The 17,937-nt window shown below is 36.8% G+C and overlaps 3 protein-coding genes across 3 annotated transcripts in view; all 3 read left to right on the plus strand.

Moving 5' to 3' along the window:
• On the plus strand, positions 464–3,373 carry LOC104793095. Its single transcript, XM_010519371.2, has 3 exons — positions 464–641; positions 2,054–2,551; positions 2,760–3,373. The coding sequence occupies exons 1-3, from the start codon at positions 545–547 to the stop codon at positions 3,278–3,280; spliced, it is 1,116 nt and encodes a 371-aa protein (XP_010517673.1). The 5' UTR covers positions 464–544; the 3' UTR covers positions 3,281–3,373.
• LOC104793096 lies at positions 4,590–6,017 on the plus strand. Its single transcript, XM_010519372.2, has 3 exons — positions 4,590–4,706; positions 4,800–5,297; positions 5,412–6,017. The coding sequence occupies exons 1-3, from the start codon at positions 4,601–4,603 to the stop codon at positions 5,930–5,932; spliced, it is 1,125 nt and encodes a 374-aa protein (XP_010517674.1). The 5' UTR covers positions 4,590–4,600; the 3' UTR covers positions 5,933–6,017.
• LOC104699389 (insulin-degrading enzyme-like 1, peroxisomal) overlaps positions 13,028–17,937 on the plus strand; it is a 7,229-nt gene continuing 2,319 nt past the window's right edge. Inside the window, exons 1-19 of the mRNA XM_019246427.1 lie at positions 13,028–13,352; positions 13,446–13,521; positions 13,696–13,763; positions 13,870–13,961; positions 14,049–14,122; positions 14,205–14,248; positions 14,333–14,384; positions 14,518–14,640; positions 14,745–14,857; positions 14,966–15,128; positions 15,536–15,628; positions 15,774–15,859; positions 16,000–16,086; positions 16,303–16,406; positions 16,706–16,808; positions 16,942–17,037; positions 17,123–17,312; positions 17,660–17,721; positions 17,799–17,921. Coding sequence (XP_019101972.1) covers positions 13,215–13,352; positions 13,446–13,521; positions 13,696–13,763; positions 13,870–13,961; positions 14,049–14,122; positions 14,205–14,248; positions 14,333–14,384; positions 14,518–14,640; positions 14,745–14,857; positions 14,966–15,128; positions 15,536–15,628; positions 15,774–15,859; positions 16,000–16,086; positions 16,303–16,406; positions 16,706–16,808; positions 16,942–17,037; positions 17,123–17,312; positions 17,660–17,721; positions 17,799–17,921 — 1,887 coding nt within the window. The 5' untranslated portion in view covers positions 13,028–13,214. The remainder of the gene's footprint in view (positions 13,353–13,445; positions 13,522–13,695; positions 13,764–13,869; positions 13,962–14,048; positions 14,123–14,204; positions 14,249–14,332; positions 14,385–14,517; positions 14,641–14,744; positions 14,858–14,965; positions 15,129–15,535; positions 15,629–15,773; positions 15,860–15,999; positions 16,087–16,302; positions 16,407–16,705; positions 16,809–16,941; positions 17,038–17,122; positions 17,313–17,659; positions 17,722–17,798; positions 17,922–17,937) is intronic.

Below are 17,937 nucleotides of genomic sequence, written 5' to 3' on the forward strand. Positions count from 1 at the left end.
ATCTATATTATACACACTAAATGTACACACTAATTAATGTAATCGATACAAAGTATATTAGCTGAAACATTTAATAACGTCGGCCACATGACATAATCACTTATAACTTATAAACTAAATGAATGATTAAACAACGGCCGTTTAATTATATGTCAACATTTGGCGATAAAGCAATTAGCAAGTGGTTTTTGATGAATAATATGGACGGACAGTACGGCCACCACAAACAATGCGGCTAATTTTGTGGGGATATTCTTATTCAACGTGCTAGCTCCTGCTTATCTTTGCTATTATCACCTTCGTATTAATACGTACGGTGCATCGCCGTGTACTATAACATTAATATAACTTTTCTTCCATCATTATATCATTTAATATTTTGAATAATTCCAGAAGACGACGTAAAATTATTAATACGTAGGTCGGCTATATATAGCTCGTAGGAACTTGTGCATATATCACCCATTGTGTTGTACTTAACCTTTTATAAGCGACAATTGCTAGATTTGTTTAGTCGGGCGTCACTTGGCGTAAACAGCTCACGATGTCTCTCATTGTCTCTCTTTGCTTGGTCTTCCTTTGTTCGCTTTGCCATGGCTCTCATAGCTTCACTGCTGCGAAACGGACTCCTCATCTTGATGGTAAGACCACTTCGATTAGTGCCTTAACTATCATGTAGGTCGATGCATGCTATTTGTTTTTTTTTTTTATATGAATAAGAATTCTAGAAAGTAAATGATACTTCTTTTGTTTCAAAATATAAGATGTTTGAGTTAGAACACACATATTAAGAGATAGTTACTTTTAAAATATTTAATCAATTATAAACAAGACTGCATAATATAAAATATAAAATTAATCTAAAAGTTGCATAGAAAATTGGAAACATCCTATATTATGAAACAAAAATACTTCTCTAAACATTATATATAATTAAACGGAGGGAGTATATATGAGCAATAAGATAAAACAGTTTGGCTATTTTTCAATGTTTTTAAAACTGGACCGGTAACTGAACCGGAAAAGCTTCTGGGTGATGAGTTAATATGGTTCGACCGGAGTCAACCGGGTTCAATTGATTGTGATGATATTTTTATAAATAATAGGTATGAATATGTTTTCTATTTTTTCTTTCAATGATTACAACTATGATATAATTGGTTATACCAAATAAAATACTTCAATAATCATAATGTTTTAAAGAAACCTTAAAAAGTAATAAACTCAAAGTGTAACAAACTAACCATTACCAATAAAATATTTTAGTAATCAGTCTTTTCTATTATTACGTACACTAGGGAAAAAAAATGAACACCAAATTGATTATCAAAACTATCTTGATTTTGAAGATTTGTGGTGTGAGTTGCAGAGATTTCAACTAGAAGGAAAAAAACTAGTATGAAAAGTAAAAAGTTCAATTATGGAAATTTTTATTTTAAAAAACCTAACTATTGCTAAGAATAAAGCTAGAAAAAATAATTAATTGCACTCATTTTTACAAAAAAGTTAGAACCCGGTTTTATCCGGTTTAATGGTTCACCGGTTTTTGGATTTTTGGCGGATTGATATAGTTTTTTACCGGTTCAAATTTCTTTGGGTTTTGATATTAACCCAACCCGAGTATGTTGCCGGTTCGCGGGTTAACGTGGTTTGACCGCCGGTCAGGTATGGTAAAATTAATTGGTATTTTAGAGTTTTTAAAGATAAAACTGAAATAAGAAAAAGGATATATATAGCAATATCTTCAGTCACGATCGACTAAATTACTGTATATGGCGTTCAAATAGCCAATATGTGTTCTTTTTATTAATTTATTTTTTCATCAATAAAACTTAACATTACCGGATTACCATATTTGAACATGGACTATGATATAGTAGTGATACTAATATTAATATACTAACCGTTAGAGGTTAGACTATTATTTCGATAATTTTTTATTAGATTGTGGTAAATTAGTGTCATAAGCAACTCCACCAATACCATGTAGATTCATATATTATAGTTTTCACATTTGGTAAAATATGAATTTTTGGTTTTCATATTTGTGCAGGGCTTCTCCCAAATGGAAACTTTGAGCAAATTCCTAACAAATCAAACATGAGAAAGAGGCAAGTAATTGGCAAATACTCTCTTCCCCATTGGGAAATCTCCGGCCACGTAGAGTTAGTCTCCGGTGGTCCGCAACCCGGTGGTTTCTATTTCGCCGTCCCACGTGGAGTCCATGCAGCTAGGCTAGGAAACTTAGCCTCAATATCTCAATACGTGAAAGTGAAGCGTGGGTTGGTCTATTCTCTAACATTTGGTGTTACGAGGACTTGTGCTCAAGACGAGAACATCAGAATCTCAGTGCCCGGTCAGACCAATGAGCTTCCGATCCAAACGTTGTTCAGTACCAATGGTGGTGATACATACGCTTGGGCTTTTAAAGCAACGTCTGACTTGGTTAAGGTCACTTTCCATAACCCTGGTGTTCAAGAAGACCCTAGTTGTGGCCCCCTCGTTGATGCTGTTGCCATCAAGGAGATTTTGCCCCTCCGGTATACCAATGGTATCTTTCAAATCCGGTTAAGTTTGTTCTTTTTCTCATCTAAACCGGTTTAGTATAGTTTTAATTTCCGGTTTGGTTTAACTATATTCAACCGGATTAAACCAAAATCCCACATACACATTTCTTTCACTTTGTTTTTTTTTTTGCAATTTGGTCCTAATCTTTTGAATTGTTTTCTCTTTCACCTCTAACTTGTGTACGTATTCAGGAAACCTTGTGAAAAACGGCGGATTTGAGATCGGTCCACACGTATTCAGCAACTTCTCTACCGGAATCTTAATCCCGGCGAAGATACAAGACCTAATCTCACCGCTTCCGGGATGGATCGTAGAATCTCTAAAACCAATTAAATACATCGATAACCGCCACTTCAAGGTCCCATCAGGTCTTGCAGCAATCGAGATCGTCGCCGGGAGAGAAAGCGCAATCGCTCAGATCATCCGTACCGTTGCCGGTAGAAACTACATCCTCTCGTTCGCGGTTGGGGACGCACACAACGGTTGTCACGGATCGATGATGGTTGAGGCGTTTGCGGGAAAAGCAGCGTTTAAAGTTAAGTTCGATTCAAATGGTAAAGGAGCGTTCAAAGGGGGGCGTTTCGCGTTTCGTGCGGATTCGAACCGCACGAGGCTAACGTTCTATAGTGGGTTTTATCATACCAAGCTTCATGATTTTGGACATCTTTGTGGGCCTGTGCTTGACAATGTTAGGGTTGTCTTGGCCCGTTAAAATTAATTTTATTATAATTACATAAACTATATAATAAATACTACAATATTCTCTATTCGTTGAAATTAAGACATTATAAAGTCGGTGTTTCGATTTCAGTTACATTTTCTGTATACTTCTGTAAACATATATTTAAATAGTAATATTAATGTTTCTTGATCCAGTAAATATTGCATGTTAATTATATTGTTACCTTTCGTATTTGGCAAACAAAAAATAGCATAAAATTACATTTAAACTAAACAGTCTGAAAGGAGATTTTAAATCTGTGGATCAGATAGATTACAAAGAGGTAAACGTGACAAAAATAAAAATTAGACTCAAATTAATTTAAAAACCACAAATAAAGTCAAACCAAAAGCTTATATTTTCTTTGGACGTAAAATTGACTTGAAGAGCAAATCATGGCGATGATTAATGATTAATCAGCGGAGACCATATGTGGACTGCCTTTCATGTCTCTCGTGTATACACACACACATGCGCATTTAATCGTAAATCTCACTTGACTGTTTTCTTTGTTTAAACGTTAACTTCTTATATAATATGTTTAACAGCACACACTATATTATTACGTCGATTGCAGATAAAGAACCAAAAAGATAGATATGTTTCTATTACGTTATATGTTACAATGTGTATACAGTAATTGCAAACTTAGATGAACATAAACATTTACCTAGATTTCGAAATTTTCAATTTGTGGTCAGCGTATGTCCATGATGCATGGTGCATCATCTAAATCGAATCCAGCGCCAGTTAACAACAATATGATATCCACTAGTTAGACTTTCTTATTTATGACATCAATATCGCTCGTGATGAATTACCAATCAAATCGTCTCTCTGTTAACAGAAAACTCGTGCTTGGAAGCTTCTTCACATTTTTTTCAGCGTCACATCTGTTATGTCTTGATAACCTCATTTTTTTAATAATCAACCACATCTGATATATCTCACTGCACATACTAACTACAATTGATTTCTGTAAAGTACTAATTAGTAATATATTCGATCTTTTATAATCGACAGACAATGAGTCATACATTGCGGCTCGTAAGGTGCGGTCTTCAACGTGGTTCGAGTTTCCCTTCGTATACGTCTACAACAACCTTCTTTACATTTTTTTTTTTTGAACGAAAACAACAACCTTCTTTACATAAACAACATTTTATTGTATATTTCCAAAAATGTACATGCTGCTGCTTCCTCTTGGTTTCCTATGTTATTTATAAAATCTCATGTGATAAGTATGACCCCTATATATATAGCCCACATGACCCTCATTGAAATAGGCGAACTAATTAATAAGTCTTTAAAATGTCTATCTATCACTCTCTTTGCTTTCTCCTCCTCCTCTCTCTCTGCCATGGCTCTTCCAGCCTCCGACCACAACCACGACCACGTAGAATTCCTCATCTAGACGGTAAGACAATCAAATGAAGTTGTCATATTAATTTTTACATATCAGTTAATCCCATACTTATTACATTTGTGGTTTCCATGCATATATTTATAGGGCTTCTCCCAAATGGAAACTTCGAGCAAACCCCTCTCAAATCACACATGAAGGGTCGACAAATAATCGGCGCTAACTCTCTCCCTCATTGGCAAATCGCCGGCCACGTGGAGCTAGTCTCCGGTGGACCTCAGCCGGGAGGATTCTATTTTCCAGTCCCTCGTGGAGTCCACGCGGTTAGACTAGGAAACTTAGGCACCATCTCTCAGGATGTGAAAGTGAAGCGTGGCCTAGTCTACGCTCTAACGTTCGGAGCCACTAGAACTTGTGCTCAGGACGAGAATATCAAAGTCTCTGTGCCTGGTCAGGCCAATGAGCTTCCGATACAGACCGTCTTTAGCTCAGATGGTGGAGACACTTACGCTTGGGCTTTCATGGCAATGTCCGATGTGGTTAAGGTCACTTTCCATAACCCTGGTGTTCAAGAAGACCACACCTGTGGTCCTCTCTTGGATGTTGTCGCTATCAAGGAGATTCTTCCTCTCAGGTATACCAGAGGTAAATCAGTTAAACATATCCGGTTTACTTTATATATGTTTTGTAACTTGTATGGGTCCTTATGTTTTAGCTTTGTGATTAATTCAGCCTGTAACTTTGTTTTTGCCATCTTAGGTAACTTGGTGAAAAATGGAGGGTTCGAGATTGGTCCACACGTTTTCGCTAATTTCTCAACCGGAATCTTGATTCCGGCAAGAATTCAAGATTTGATCTCCCCGCTTCCAGGATGGATCGTTGAGTCCCTCAAACCAGTGAAATACATCGATAGGCGTCATTTTAAGGTTCCTTATGGACAGGCAGCCGTTGAGCTCGTTGCCGGAAGAGAAAGTGCAATCGCTCAGATCATCCGTACCGTCGTTGGTAAAGCATACATCCTTTCATACGCGGTCGGCGATGCGCAAAACGGCTGTCACGGGTCGATGATGGTGGAAGCGTTCGTGGGAAGAGAGCCATTTAAGCTTTCTTTTATGTCGAAAGGTAAAGGAGAGTTCAAAACAGGGCATTTCAGGTTTGTTGCCGAATCGAACCGAACGAGGCTAACATTTTATAGTGCGTTTTATCATACTAAGCTTCATGATTTTGGCCATCTTTGTGGGCCTGTTCTTGATAGCGTTGTTGTTCTTCCCTCCCATTAACAATGTGTCGGTCATAATTCTTAATAGACTGAATATTTATAATTATTACAATAAGAAGAAACATGATATTTATATTCGTAAGGAATTTGTGGTTGCACTATACATTTTCTTATTGTTAAATGTTATTCGTGTAACTCATACCAGTGATGCAGAAATTATATCTAATATATATGTATGGAAATTCAATGGAAGTTGTTAAATGAAGGATGAAAGAGATTTTGACCTTAGCAAAGATGATTTGTACTGGTTGAGCGATGATCCAAGTACAGTACTCGGGATCTATATAGAAAAAACAACAACAACAAGGAGGTCTTTAATGTTCACATGGAAAGTGATATATTTTTTGCCCCCTCAAACATACAACTTGAATTCGGGACAGCTATTCGAAATCTTAGTGAAAGACTGGATTTGTTATCTCATGTTTGCTTTTCGTGAAAAAATACCAATTGAAGTGGAGGGTTTCTTCAAACAACAAGGAGCTGGGTCAACTATTCAATCAAATAATATTGAGCATGTTTCCCATCTCTTCTCGAGAAACAAGTGGGCTATTTCTTTGCAAAATTGTGCTCAATTTCATATGTGGCAATTCCACCAAGATCTCTTCGTTAGTTGGGGGAAGAATCCGCACGAATCGGATTTTTTTAGGAAAATATCGAGAGAGAATTGGATTTGGTTAGACAATGTGTGGTTGGTAAACAAGGATAGATTTTTTAGCAAGGTACGAAACGTATCGTCAAATATTCAATATGATTCTACAAGATCTAGTTTCGTTCAAGTAACGGATTCTAGCCAATTGAACGGATCTTCTGATCAATTCATAGATCCTTTCGATTCCATTAGTAATGAGGATTCGGAATATCACACATTGATCAATCAAAGAGAGATTCAACAACTAAAAGAAAGATCGATTCTTTTGGATCCTTCCTTTATTCAAACGGAAGGAAGAGAGATAGAATCAGACCGATTCCCTAAATACCTTTCTGGCTATTCCTCAATGCCCCGGCTATTCACGGAACGTGAGAAGCGGATGAATAATCATCTGCTTCCGGAAGAAAGCGAAGAATTTCTTGGGAATCCTACAAGAGCCATTCGTTCTTTTTTCTCTGACAGATGGTCAGAACTTCATCTGGGTTCGAATCCTACTGAGAGGTCCACTAGGGATCAGAAATTGTTGAAGAAAGAACAAGATGTTTCTTTTGTCCCTTCCAGGCGATCGGAAAATAAAGAAATAGTTAATATATTCAAGATAATTACGTATTTACAAAATACCGTCTCAATTCATCCTATTTCATCAGATCTGGGATGTGATATGGTTCCGAAGGATGAACTGGATATGGACAGTTCCAATAAGATTTCATTCTTGAACAAAAATCCATTTTTTGATTTATTTCATCTATTCCATGAACGGAAGAGGGGGGGATACACGTTACGCCACGAGTCAGAAGAGAGATTTCAAGAAATGGCAGATCTATTCACTCTATCAATAACCGAGCCGGATCTGGTGTATCATAAGGGATTTGCCTTTTCTATTGATTCCTACGGATTGGATCAAAGACAATTCTTGAAGGAGGTTTTCAACTTCAGGGATGAATCGAAAAAGAAATCTTTATTGGTTCTACCTCCTATTTTTTATGAAGAAAATGAATCTTTTTATCGAAGGATCAGAAAAAATTTGGTATGGATCTCCTGCGGGAATTATTTGGAAGATCCAAAAAGAGTGGTATTTGCTAGCAACAACATAATGGAGGCAGTCAATCAATATAGATTGATCCGAAATATGATTCAAATCCAATTCCAATATAGTCCCTATGGGTACATAAGAAATGTATTGAATCGATTCTTTTTAATGAAGAGACCTGATCGCAACTTCGAATATGGAATTCAAAGGGATCTGATAGGAAATGATACTCTGAATCATAGAACTATAATGAAAGATACGATCAACCAACATTTATCGAATTTGAAAAAGAGTCAGAAGAAATGGTTCGATCCTCTTATTTTTCTTTCTCAAACCGAGAGATCCATAAATCGGGATCCTAATGCATATAGATACAAATGGTCCAATGGGAGCAAGAATTTCCAGGAGCATTTGGAACATTTCGTTTCTGAGCGGAAGAGCCGTTTTCAAGTAGTGTTCGATCAATTATGTATTAATCAATATTCGATTGATTGGTCTGAGGTTATTGATAAAAAAGATTTGTCTAAGTCACTTCGTTTCTTTTTGTCTAAGTTACTTCGTTTCTTTTTGTCCAAGTTACTTCTTTTTTTGTCCAAGTTACTTCTCTTTTTGTCTAACTCACTTCCTTTTTTCTTTGTGAGTTTCGAGAATATCCCCATTCATAGGTCTGAGATCCACATCTATGAATTGAAAGGTCCGAACGATCAACTCTGCAATCAGTTGTTAGAATCAATAGGTCTTCAAATCGTTCATTTGAAAAAATTGAAACCCTTTTTATTGGATGATCATAATACTTCTCAAAAATCGAAATTCTTGATCAATGGAGGAACAATATCACCATTTTTGTTCAATAAAATACCAAAGTGGATGATTGACTCATTCCATACTAGAAAGAATCGCAGGAAATCTTTTGATAACACGGATTCCTATTTCTCAATCGTATCCCACGATCAAGACAATTGGCTGAATCCCGTGAAACCATTTCAGAGAAGTTCATTGATATCTTCTTTTTCTAAAGCAAATCGACTTCGATTCTTGAATAATCCACATCACTTCTGCTTCTATTGTAACAAAAGATTCCCTTTTTATGTGGAAAAGGCCCGTCTCAATAATTCTGATTTTACGTATGGACAATTCCTCACTATCTTGTTCATTCACAACAAAATATTTTCTTCGTGCGGTGGTAAAAAAAAACATGCTTTTTTGGAGAGAGATACTATTTCACCTTCGTCAATCGAGTCACAGGTATCTAACATATTCATATCTAACGATTTTCCACAAAGTGGTGACGAAAGGTATAACTTGTACAAATCTTTCCATTTTCCAATTCGATCCGATCCATTAGTTCGTAGAGCTATTTACTCGATTGCAGACATTTCTGGAACACCTCTAATAGAGGGACAAAGAGTCAATTTTGAAAGAACGTATTGTCAAACTCTTTCAGATATGAATCTATCCGATTCAGAAGAGAAGAGCTTGCATCAGTATCTCAATTTCAATTCAAACATGGGTTTGATTCACACTCCATGTTCTGAGAAATATTTACAGAGGAAAAAACGGAGTCTTTGCCTAAAAAAATGCGTTGACAAAGGGCAGATGGATAGAACCTTTCAACGAGATAGTGCTTTTTCAACTCTCTCAAAATGGAATCTATTCCAAACATATATGCCATGGTTCTTTACTTCGACAGGGTACAAATATCTAAATTTGATATTTTTAGATACTTTTTCAGACCTATTGCGGATACTAAGTAGCAGTCAAAAATTTGTATCCATTTTTCATGATATTATGCATGGATTAGATATATCATGGCGAATTCTTCAGAAAAAATTGTGTCTTCCACAAAGGAATCTGATAAGTGAGATTTCGAGTAAGTCTTTACATAATCTTCTTCTGTCCGAAGAAATGATTCATCGAAATAATGAGTCATCATTGATATCGACACATCTGAGATCGCCAAATGTTCGTGAGGTCCTCTATTCAATCCTTTTCCTTCTTCTTGTTGCTGGATATATCGTTCGTACACATCTTCTCTTTGTTTCCCGAGCCTATAGTGAGTTACAGACAGAGTTCGAAAAGATCAAATCTTTGATGATTCCATCATACATGATTGAGTTGCGAAAACTTCTGGATAGGTATCCTACATCTGAACTGAATTCTTTCTGGTTAAAGAATCTTTTTCTAGTTGCTCTGGAACAATTAGGAGATTGTCTAGAAGAAATACGGGGTTCTGGTGGCAACATGCTATGGGGTGGTGATCCCGCTTATGGGGTCAAATCAATACGTTCTAAGAAGAAAGATTTGAAAAAAAATTTCATCGATATCATCGATCTCATAAGTATCATACCAAATCCCATCAATCGAATCACTTTTTCGAGAAATACGAGACATCTAAGTCATACAAGTAAAGAGATCTATTCATTGATAAGAAAAAGAAAAAACGTGAGCGGTGATTGGATTGATGATAAAATAGAATCCTGGGTCGCGAACAGTGATTCGATTGATGATAAAGAAAGAGAATTCTTGGTTCAGTTCTCCACCTTAAGGGCAGAAAAAAGGATTGATCAAATTCTATTGAGTCTGACTCATAGTGATCATTTATCAAAGAATGACTCTGGTTATCAAATGATTGAACAACCGGGAACAATTTACTTACGATACTTAGTTGACATTCATAAAAAGTATCTAATGAATTATGAGTTCAATACATCCTGTTTAGCAGAAAGACGGATATTCCTTGCTCATTATCAGACAATCACTTATTCACAAACTTCGTGTGGGGCTAATAGTTTTCATTTCCCGTCTCATGGAAAACCCTTTTCGCTCCGCTTAGCCCTATCCCCCTCTAGGAGTATTTTAGTGATAGGTTCTATAGGAACTGGACGATCCTATTTGGTCAAATACCTAGCGACAAACTCCTATGTTCCTTTCATTACAGTATTTCTGAACAAGTTCCTGGATAACAAGCCGAAAGGTTTTTTTATTGATGATATCGATATTGATGATAGTGACGATATTGATGCTAGTAACGATATTGATCGTGAACTTGATACGGAGCGGGAGCTTCTAACTATGATGAATGCGCTAACTATGGATATGATGTCGGAAATAGACCGATTTTATATCACCCTTCAATTCGAATTAGCAAAAGCAATGTCTCCTTGCATAATATGGATTCCAAACATTCATGATCTTGATGTGAATGAGTCGAGTTACTTAGCCCTCGGTCTATTGGTGAACTCGCTCTCCAGGGATTGTGAAAGATGTTCCACTAGAAATATTCTTGTTATTGCTTCGACTCATATTCCCCAAAAAGTGGATCCCGCTCTAATAGCCCCGAATAAATTAAATACATGCATTAAAATACGAAGGCTTCTTATTCCACAACAACGAAAGCACTTTTTCACTCTTTCCTATACTAGGGGATTTCACTTGGAAAAGAAAATGTTCCATACTAATGGATTCGAGTCTATAACCATGGGTTCCAGTGCACGAGATCTTGTAGCACTTACCAATGAGGCCCTATCAATTAGTATTACACAGAAGAAATCAATTATAGACACTAATACAATTAGATCTGCTCTTCATAGACAAACTTGGGATTTGCGATCCCAGGTAAGATCGGTTCAGGATCATGGGATCCTTTTCTATCAGATAGGAAGGGCTGTTGCACAAAATGTACTTATAAGTAATTGCCCCATAGATCCTATATCTATCTATATGAAGAAGAAATCATGTAACGAAGGGGATTCTTATTTGTACAAATGGTACTTCGAGCTTGGAACGAGCATGAAGAAATTCACGATACTTCTTTATCTTTTGAGTTGTTCTGCCGGATCGGTCGCTCAAGACCTTTGGTCTCTACCCGTACCCGATGAAAAAAATAGGATCACTTCTTATGGATTCATTGAGAATGATTCGGATCTAGTTCATGGCCTATTAGAAGTGCAAGGCGCTTTGGTGGGATCCTCACGGACAGAAAAAGATTGCAGTCAGTTTGATAATGATCGAGTGACATTGCTTTTTCGCTCCGAACCAAGGGATCCCTTATATATGATGCAAGATGGATCTTGTTCTATCGTTGATCAGAGATTTCTCTATGAAAAATACGAATCGGAGTTTGAAGAAGGGGAAGGAGTCCTCGACCCGCAACAGATAGAGGAGGATTTATTCAATCACATAGTTTGGGCTCCTAGAATATGGCGCCCTCGGGGCTTTCTATTTGATTGTATCGAAAGGCCTAATGAATTGGGATTTCCCTATTTGGCCGGGTCATTTCGGGGCAAGCGGATCATTTATGATGAAAAGTATGAGCTTCAAGAGAATGATTCGGAGTTCTTGCAGAGCGGAACCATGCAGTACCAGAGACGAGATAGGTCTTCCAAAGAACAAGGCTTTTTTAGAATAAGCCAATTCATTTGGGACCCCGCAGATCCACTCTTTTTCCTATTCAAAGATCAACCCTTTGTCTCTGTGTTTTCACATCGAGAATTCTTTGCAGATGAAGAGATGTCAAAGGGGCTTCTTACTTCCCAAACGGATCCTCCTACATCTATATATAAACGCTGGTTTATCAAGAATACGCAAGAAAAGCACTTCGAATTGTTGATTCAGCGCCAGAGATGGCTTAGAACCAATAGTTCATTATCTAAATCTAATGGATTTTTCCGTTCTAATACTCGATCCGAGAGTTATCAGTATTTATCAAATCTGTTCCTATCTAACGGAACGCTATTGGATCGAATGACAAAGACATTGTTGAAAAAAAGATGGCTTTTCTCGGATGAAATGAAAACAGGATTCATGTAATGTAACAGGAGAAAGGTTTCCCATTACTTAGCCGGAAAGATATGTGGCCATGAAATAGGGATTAAGTGGAACGGAATTGACTGGGTGGTAGAGTTGTAGAAACACCTGTTTCTTCCACTTAGCTCCATGGAACAATATGCTACTACTGAAACATGGAAGAATTGAAATCTTAGATCAAAACACTGTGTATGGATGGTATGAACCAAATGTCAATTGGTTTTGTATTCTAAGACGAAATCTTAATACAAAATCTTGATCCTTGATAGACTTCACTTATGTTAATGATATATCTTGGCCCCCTCAAACATACAATATATTGCTCTTTTCACCAAATCTTGATCCCGCCACATCATGCATGATGCATCCATATAAATATATTGGTATTGCTAAAATATATGACAGATTCAAAGTGAAGTCTGAAATTAAAACATACTTATTCTATGGCCTCTTTACTCTTTATGGAATATATTCATGATAAAAAAATGACTTAGGTTTGTTTGTGCTACGCTGTTGGATTCGAATGACGTGGCTATACCTAAACCGTCGATAATATTCAGACGTAGACATTAGCACAGTAGATAAATTCCTATATTCCTCTGTATTTTTCTCTGACTCTCTGAACAGAGAAGAAAAAAACAGACGCCGGAAAAAGCGAGATAGAGAGAGAGAGAGAGAGCGAAGACGACCCACCGGAGACGAAACATATCAATCCTAATCGAAAACGAGATAGAGAGAGAGAGAGAGCGAAGACGACCCACCGGAGACGAAACATATCAATCCTAATCGAAAACGAAGATGGCCGTCGAGAAATCGAACACGAGGGTGCAAGGTGTTGAGATACTGAAGCCACGTACGGACAGCAGAGACTACCGGATGATTGTCCTCAAGAACTTGCTCCAGGTCCTGTTGATCAGCGATCCCGATACGGATAAGGTTCGAGATCCCTAACGGTTTGAATTGCGATATTTGTTTATTTAACTTTGGATTTGTTTACTGATTCGGTTGAGTTTGATTCTTTTCTTCAAGTGTGCTGCTTCAATGAGCGTTAGTGTTGGATCTTTCTCTGACCCACAAGGATTAGAAGGGCTAGCTCACTTCTTAGGTACGTTGATTTTGAAAGTTTTGTTACTTTTCTCAAGTAGATTTCGAATGTTTACCATCTTAATTCGTGTGTGTTCTATAGTTATTTGCCATGGAATGATTTAATCATTGTGCTGTCTCAGTGGTTAAATCTAGTTCCAATATGTTTGTTGTGGGTTTTTTTTTTGGTTGATAGAGCATATGCTATTTTATGCAAGTGAGAAGTATCCGGAGGAAGATAGTTACTCCAAGTACATCACAGAGGTAGTATATATATATCCGTACAATTTTCCGGGGTTTGAACTCAAACATACTCGAAGTTGTTCTTTATTTCACTCGATATAATAAATAAGGAATTTTCTTGGTGTAGCATGGAGGCAGCACAAATGCGTATACTGCCTCTGAAGAGACAAACTACCATTTCGATGTTAATGCTGACTGTTTCGTTGAGGCTTTAGACAGGTATAGTTGGTGTTTTAATTACTCTTGCTAGCTAATCTTCTCTAATCTTTTACCTCTGTAAGATTCTTATGTGGCTGTTTAAATCAGATTTGCTCAGTTCTTTATCAAACCACTAATGTCCGCTGATGCCACCATGAGAGAGATTAAGGCTGTTGACTCAGGTTTGCTGGCTTTTATTCGCTTTACGTTTATCTTGCTGCTGTTTGTGAACTAAACAGGTTATAACCAGTTTTCTTTATCCAGAGAATCAGAAAAACTTACTCTCTGATGGTTGGCGAATGCGACAGGTATAACTCTAGTCTAAAGAACAATTATCAGAGTTAGTTGTATGTATATGACTCAATTTTTTATTTTCATTTTCTTGGTAACAGTTACAGAAACATCTTAGCAAAGAAGACCATCCATATCACAAGTTTAGCACAGGTCTATGTTACAATTTTCTTACTGTTATTGCTGTTGACTGCCATTCATGGAATGAGATGTATTTCATTAAAATGAATAGTCAGTTGTGATTCCAGTATTTTTCTCATGCTAAACAAGTGTGGTTTGTGCTTAGGGAACATGGATACACTTCATGTACGACCCCAAGCGAAAGGAGTGGATACAAGGAGTGAGCTTATTAAATTCTATGAGGAACATTATTCTGCCAACATAATGCATCTGGTTGTTTATGGGAAGGGTATGTTTTGGTGCTAACGCGAAACTCAAATTTCCTTTTATAAGGAGATAAAAATGTTTAAATAGGTAACACCTGTGCTAATGGTTTTCTCTGAATGTTTTCAGAAAGCCTTGATAAAATTCAAGATCTTGTGGAAGGGATGTTCCAGGAAATCCAAAACACCAACAAAGTCGTCCCTAGATTTCCTGGGCAGCCATGTACTGATGACCATTTACAGGTTTTTTTTCCTTCTGTAAATTTAAAATATATTTTGACATGAAGATGTATCATGCTAGAATGTTTATGAGGTGGTCTTTTTGGTGCTGTTGTATTATTTTGGTTTTAGATTCTCGTGAAGGCTGTTCCTATAAAGCAAGGACACAAACTAGGTGTTTCATGGCCTGTAACGCCTAGCATTCACCATTATGAAGAAGGACTAAGCCAGTACCTTGGCCATCTCATTGGCCATGAGGGAGAAGGGAGTTTGTTCCATGCCCTAAAAACCTTGGGTAGGTTTTCTATGGGTCACACATCAAGTGCAATCTTCAATCTCCTTCTCTTACTACTTGAAATGTGACAATACTCTTTTGAGGTTCCCTAAAAGATGATTTAGAAATTTTCTTGAGAAAATTTTGAAGTTTTAGTTGTCGATGATATTGATAAAATATATATTTTTTTTCTGGTATCTCGGCATGGAGTGTAGCCTAGAGTTACCCAACTAATATTTAAATAGAGTAGCGTGGGGGATTTTATAGAATCATTTAAAGAAAGTGGGCGTGTATGTCTTCTAGAGAGTTACATTCTAGTCACGTGAACAAACTTCTTAGATGGGACAGGTTGCTGCTGTTATTCCGGTAAGAAACATGCTAAATTACTCCATCTAATAGTCTGGCTTATTTCTTCTTATTGCTTGCAGGTTGGGCGACGGGACTGTCTGCTGGTGAAGGAGAGTGGACTCTAGATTATTCTTTCTTCAATGTTTCGATTGATCTTACTGATGCTGGCCATGGTGGGTTTCCCTATTCTATTTTTTTCATTCTAGGAAGTTCACAACAGTCTTTCTTCTTTCTTTTGTTGGATAGAGAGTATGTGTGTGTTTGGTGTTTTGTAACTACTTGATTTATTCCTTGGTTTTCTCCTTGGTGGGTTTACAGAGCATATGCAAGAGATTTTAGGGTTGCTGTTCAACTACATTCAGCTATTACAACAGACCGGTGTTTGCCAGTGGATTTTTGATGAGGTATGGATATATTAACTTGTTAAGCTACATTCTAATTTATTGCTACCAATAGGTTAAGATTGTCATTTTCCATTTTTCTTCCTGTTTTATTGACCATTTGACTTTAATATTTGCTAATACATCGTTTATTGCCATTGAAGCTCTCAGCTATTTGTGAGACGAAATTTCATTATCAAGACAAAACACCACCAATGTCCTATATAGTGGATATTGCATCAAACATGCAGGTAATAATTTAGCTCTTTTGCTTTTGTGTAAGCTTAATTTCTTATACATGCTTCCTCTGCTACCATGTCATCAATCGTTTCTTCAATGAATTGTGCATATGAAGTTATGTAATGTGACTAAATTTTTGTAATTTTTTTCTTTAAAGAACCTAAGCTCATGGCTAAGAAATAACAGTTCTTTAAAAATATTCCGTATGCTTTGCAATTACTTTGCAGATATATCCTACCAAAGATTGGCTGGTTGGATCATCGCTGCCTACTAAATTCAATCCAGCTACTGTACAAAAGGTTGTCGATGAGCTTTCTCCATGTAATGTTCGGTAAGTCTGTGGTCTTTAAGAGTTGTACTTTGCATACATTAATCTTATTATGGGTAGCTAGCTACTATACAATAAACATATGATTGAGTCATGGGTTTTCTTCCATTTATTCTGAAAATAATTGAGGATGGCATGGACGCTTTTATTGCTATTGATATATGATGGTTAATTTATGTACTGTTCCCGCAATTAGCTTTTCTGCAGTTTACTTGACCAACATGTTAGTAGAGTTTACTTGTTAAAGCACAACATAGAGGAGTTGTTTCCAAAAAATCTTGCTATTGTTATTGCTTTTGTAGAATTTTATGGGAATCACAGAAATTTGAAGGACAAACTGACAAGGCTGAGCCATGGTATAACACTGCCTATTCTCTTGAGAAGATAACCAGCTCCACCATTCAGGTTCACTTTTTGATATGTTATACTAGCTTGAAACGTTTCATTAATTTTCGAAGCAACTACTACCTCCACTCAAGTTTTGTTTGAACAATTTTTTTCCGTAATATCTTTTTGGATTTGTGTTAAATAATTACAGGAATGGGTTCTGTCTGCCCCTGATGTAAATCTTCATTTACCAGCGCCTAATGTCTTTATTCCTACGGATTTTTCATTAAAGGATGCTAAAGAAAAGGTTCAATTTCACAGCATAAATCAGAAGATATTTTTAATTTGTGATGCATGAAGCGGTCATCTTATGTGATCAAGTTCTGGAACAGGAATCCATTCCAGTTCTGTTAAGAAAGACTCCATTCTCAAGAATGTGGTACAAGCCAGATACAATGTTCTCGAAACCAAAGGCATATGTTAAGATGGATTTCAACTGCCCACTTGCAGTCAGCTCTCCTGACGCAGCAGTTCTTACTGATATTTTTACACGGTTGCTGATGGACTATTTGAATGAATACGGTAAGATTTGTCGATTCATCTCTCAGTATATTCGTTTCAACTAGGGATTTTCTCTAGGCTTAAGTTGAACCAAGTTTCTGAAATTGGTAAATATTTCCAATAAGCAGTAAGCACCAAAACTTGTCTCATTCATACTATTTCCATATTACATGCTGTCGATTGAGCATTTCTTGTACCTTTTGACAATGTCATTCATACTTTCGAGTTTTCTGCTTTGTTTTGCATCTTCGCCGTATGTCTTGAAGACAAACGAAGAGTAGTATAAATAAGTAAAATAAAATGACTGAGTACAAAGCTTCTATTTTGATGAAACTGTCCCATTATTCTTTACTTTTTTCATGTTGTAGCTTATTATGCACAAGTTGCTGGTCTTTACTATGGAGTGAGCCTTTCGGACAATGGTTTCGAGGTGAGTTTGACATTTACCACATGTTATACTGAATTCTTTTTCTCTTCTGTTTTCTGAGTACCTGTATTTGTTCCCAGTTGACCCTTCTTGGTTATAATCACAAATTGAGGATATTGTTGGAAACTGTTGTTGCAAAGATAGCAAATTTTGAAGTAAAACCTGACCGATTTGCTGTTATCAAGGTAACCATGTCAGACTTCGTCCCTTTTTATAACT

Source organism: Camelina sativa, chromosome 6, assembly GCF_000633955.1.
Source record: "Camelina sativa cultivar DH55 chromosome 6, Cs, whole genome shotgun sequence".
NCBI classification, from domain to species: Eukaryota; Viridiplantae; Streptophyta; class Magnoliopsida; order Brassicales; family Brassicaceae; genus Camelina; species Camelina sativa.